The sequence below is a fragment of the Salvelinus namaycush genome, unplaced genomic scaffold (assembly GCF_016432855.1).
Source record: "Salvelinus namaycush isolate Seneca unplaced genomic scaffold, SaNama_1.0 Scaffold1284, whole genome shotgun sequence".
In the NCBI taxonomy this organism is placed as follows: domain Eukaryota; kingdom Metazoa; phylum Chordata; class Actinopteri; order Salmoniformes; family Salmonidae; genus Salvelinus; species Salvelinus namaycush.
Window position 1 is genome coordinate 18,067 of NW_024057991.1, and position 4,434 is coordinate 22,500.

General features: G+C 50.7%; 1 protein-coding gene across 2 annotated transcripts in view; it reads left to right on the top strand.

The window, feature by feature from the left end:
- Window positions 1-458: 458 nt before the first annotated feature.
- crmp1 (collapsin response mediator protein 1) overlaps window positions 459-4,434 on the top strand; it is a 25,840-nt gene continuing 21,864 nt past the window's right edge. The window contains exons 1-3 of one of the 2 annotated variants that reach the window (XM_038982762.1): window positions 459-836; window positions 3,972-4,060; window positions 4,399-4,434. The exon at window positions 4,399-4,434 is cut by the window's right edge and continues 149 nt beyond it. In XM_038982762.1, the coding sequence (XP_038838690.1) occupies window positions 459-836; window positions 3,972-4,060; window positions 4,399-4,434 (503 nt within the window). Of the gene's footprint in view, window positions 837-1,250; window positions 1,296-3,971; window positions 4,061-4,398 lie in introns of those variants that run through there. The other variant, XM_038982763.1, reaches the window with a different exon arrangement.

Consider the following 4,434-nt stretch of genomic DNA (forward strand, 5'->3'; position numbering starts at 1 on the left):
GGATAGAGGGAGGGGGATAAAGGGGGGTAAAGAGGGTGGAAGAGAGAGAGGAGAGAAGGAGGTGGGGTGGGGGTGTCTGCAGAACTCCAGTCCTTCATCTCCAACTCCAGTCCTTCATCTCCAACTGGCTCCAGCTGTGACACAGTGCTCGCTCTCTCTCCCTTTCTCTCACTCTCTCTCGTTCTCTCACTCTCTCTCTTTCTCCCTCTCTCTCTCTCTCTCTATCTCTCTCCCACTCTGGCTCCGATAGAAACTAGAGCACTACATCATCATCATCATAATCGTCCTCTCCTCGAGACGCATCAAAGTTCACGTCGCACCAAAACACAGGTGCTTTGCAGCGCGAGACCGTCGACAACCGGGTTAAAAAAGACTGTCCCATTTAACCGATCTGATCTGAAACCTTTTTACATCCACAGTTGTTGTTTTTATTAATGTGAGTAGATACGGTCGTTATCATGTCTGACTGCAGGAGGCAGTGGAACCGGGAGAACGAGCTGCCGGTCTACCTGGCAGGAACGATTACAACCGGGCCGAACCAACGGAAATCCTACGGGATGTTTTCCTCGGCGGATGGCGCCTGCGACAGTAAGACTGTCGACTGTGATAACTTTGCCGCGGGAAGGAGAGGAACCAGGAATCCCAGGAGCGTCAGCCGGGACAGACTCCTCGACCACTCCGACGGCGACGTTCCTGAGACGGCTAGTGAGGCCAGCGAGGTCCGGGGGTTCGGTTCTCAGGTCAGCTCACCCGGGGAGAGAGAGGATGTGAGGCCGGGTGTGGAGATTGAGTACCCGGCAGGGAGGCAGTGTCACTCCGGTCAGAAGAATGGAAAGGTAGGGGAAAAGTGATTTCTCTCGCCTGTGTTCATGTTGACTAAAAGTAGGGCAGATCGCTTGTGGATGATACATGTCCATGTGTAGCTTACTCTGTTCTTGCACTGCAGTGACGTCAGCTAGGCTGTTCCTAAAATAGGCTACGCAGATTTCTCTAGGCTGCCCCATATCACCTGAACCGGTGACGGCCAGGTAGGCTATTAGGCTACGTGTGGTGATGAATTGAACAGCGCCGTTTTGACAGCTATCCCAGCTTCTGTCCCACACACTCACAAACACACACACACGCGCACACGGAACATCGCGGCTGCTCTGACTGCACTGCACGCGAAGACAAAAGGAGGTACTGCAGCTAGAGCGTTCCTTCCGCCTCTGACTTCACTGGCTGCGGGAAAAGAGAGAGAGAGAGAGAGCATGTCCGGTACCGACCACCAGGGGAATGGTATCCCCCACCTTCCGGTAAGACTCCCACCGTGCGGGGCTGGCAGCCGGACGGGCTGGCAGGCTGTCTAGCGCGGAATAGCCATTGTGTTCGGTCAATAGAAGAACAAACGGCGCTGTCCATTTCAGCACCACATTCTTAGCCTAACTTGTCGCCGCTGGAGGTTCCTAGGTCGACTATAGGCTGACAAAAATGAGCTAGTTTTTGTCTTATATTCTGTTCTACAGAGGAAACAATGATTGTAGCCCAGACTAAAGGAATGCTGAGGTTGTCGAGGGCGACAGGGCGGTACTGCTGCTGCTACCAAGCTGTAGCCTCGGCTAGATAAATCCCTGCTCCTGATACCGTTGGCGGGGATTAAATTCTTAGTGTCGGAGAATGATAGCAAGCAGTTTGAGTAGAAGGCCTGTGTGATGTCCGCCCGGGCCCAGTCTCCCCCATGTCAGACAGGCCGCATAATGATACACCTCAATCACGGAGATCATTTTTGAGCATTTCTGCCGCGATGTGTCAAGTCAATGCGTCTGTTCTCTGCCCTGTCTCTATCTGACATGGTTGAGTTTTTATCAGGGATTTACACTGAGTGACAATCTGACGTTGTATGTAGTGCTGCAGGTTGGAAGGAGCAAGACAATAGTCTGGACTCTGGGGGGGAGAGAGAGAGAGACAGAAATGGAGAGAGAGAGAGAGACATAAATAGAGAGAGAGAGAGAGAGAGACACACAGAGAGAGAGATGTATGTTTATTGTTATTGTTGAATGTATGGTTATTCTGACCCTTGGTTATTGTTGTTACTGTTGTCCCGTTGACCATTTTGATTCTCATTTTTATATTGTAAATAAGCTTTGGCAATATGTACATTGTTACGTCATGCCAATAAAGCAAATTGAATTGAATTGAATTGAATTGAGAGAGGGAGAGACACAGAGAGAGAGAAATAGAGAGAGAGAGACAGAGGTAGAGCGTGAGAGCGTGAGAGAGGAGAGAGAGAGAGAGACAGAGGTAGAGCGTGAGAGAGCGAGAGAGAGAGAGAGAGAGAGAGAGACAGAGGGAGAGCGTGAGAGAGAGAGAGAGAGACAGAGGGAGAGCGTGAGAGAGAGAGAGAGAGAGAGAGAGAGAGAGAGAGAGAGAGAGAGAGACAGAGCGTGAGAGAGAGAGAGACAGAGCGTGAGAGAGAGAGAGACAGAGCGTGAGAGAGAGAGAGACAGAGCGTGAGAGAGAGAGAGAGAGAGAGAGAGAGAGAGAGAGAGAGAGAGAGAGAGAGAGAGCGACAGGGAAGAGCGATTTGAGGTGTTCTTGTGTTAGATAGATCTGTCTTGGTTGTATTCTGACAGGGGAAAGCCTAGTTGGTTCATTCAGAAAACAATCCAACTAGCTATTTAAATGGTGTTAAACGTTGTAGAAAGCTATTGTTTGAATACATGCACAGCTTTCAGGATTCTTGGTCATGTTTGGATATAGTGGCAGTGGTACCCAATTGTCATACTTGAGTCACTCAGTAAAATGCTACTTGAGTAAACATCTAATAGTATTTGGTTTTAAAGATACTTAAGTATCAAAAGTAAAAGTATAAATCATTTCAAATTCCTTATATTAAGCAAACCAGACGGAACCATTTAATTTTTCATTTTAAATTTACAGATAGACAGGGGAACACTCCAACACTCAGACATCATCATTTTCAAACTAAGCATTTGTGTTTAGTGAGTCCACCAGATCAGAGGCAGTAGGGAGGACCAGGCCTGGGTCCAGATCAGAGGCAGTAGGGAGGACCAGGCCTGGGTCCAGATCAGAGGCAGTAGGGAGGACCAGGCCTGGGTCCAGATCAGAGGCAGTAGGGAGGACCAGGCCTGGGTCCAGATCAGAGGCAGTAGGGAGGACCAGGCCTGGGTCCAGATCAGAGGCAGTAGGGAGGACCAGGTAGGGATGAAATGTTACAAGCAGAGTCAGAGTGATGCTCCAAACAGTCGTATCTCCATGGTAACACTTCAGCCAGTAGACGTTAGGCTACAGCACCAGGGAAGAGAGACGGCTAGGTTGCCATGGAGACGTACCATCTTTCTCCCGGGGTAGGGCGCTATCTGCAGCTGTGTATCCTTGATGACGGGAGATGGCAGAAGATCAGGACGCCCTTTCAGAGGAAAACACATCCTTCCTGTTCCTATAGTTGCTGTTTCAATAAATTATTATCAATAATCTAATAATATCATGACTGAAATTAGTCTCACTCTCTCTCTCTCTCTCTCTCTCTCTCTCTCTCTCTCTCTCTCTCTCTCTCTCTCTCTCTCTCTCTCTCTATCTCTCTCTCTCCTATCTTCCCCCCCCCTCTCTCTCTCTCTCTCTCTCTCTCTCCTATCTTTCCCTCTGTCTCGCTCACTCCTCTCTTCCTCTCTCTCTCTCGTCTCTCTTCCTCTCTCTCTCGCTCACTCTCTCTCTCCTCTCTCCCTGCCTCTCTCTCTCCTCCCTCTCTCCCTGCCTCTCTCTCTCTCCCTGCTTCTCCCCCCATATATCTCCCTGCCTCTCTCTCTCCTCTCTCCCTGCCTCTCTCTCTCCTCTCTCCCTGTCTCTCTCTCTCCTCCCTCCCTGCCTCTCTCTCTCCTCTCTCCCTGCCTCTCTCTCCTCCCTCCCTGCCTCTCTCTCTCCTCCCTCCCTGCCCCCCCCTCTCTCCATCCCTCCCTCCATCCTGTGTGCAGAGTGAGAGGTTGCTGATTAAAGGGGGTCGTGTGGTGAATGACGACCTGTCTCAGTATGCAGACGTCTATGTGGAAGATGGCCTTATAAAGTAGGTACATGGGAGAATCTCAAAATGCATTTCCTTGATTCCTCACTTCCTCTATCCTCGCCTCCTCCTCTCATCTCTCCTAACCCTCTTCTCTCTCCTCCTCCCCATCCCCTCCTCACTCCCTCTGCCACCCCTCAAATCTCTGATCTCTCCTAACCCTCTTCTCTCTCCTCCTCCCCTCCCCCTCCTCACTCCCTCTGCCACCCCTCAAACCTCTCATCTCTCCTAACCCTCTTCTCTCTCCTCCTCCCCTCCCTCTCCTCACTCCCTCTGCCACCCCTCAAACCTTTGATCTCTCCTCCCCCTCTCCCCTCTCCTCCTCCCCCTCTCCTCTCTAGACAGGTGGGTGATAACCTGGAGGTACCTGATGATGT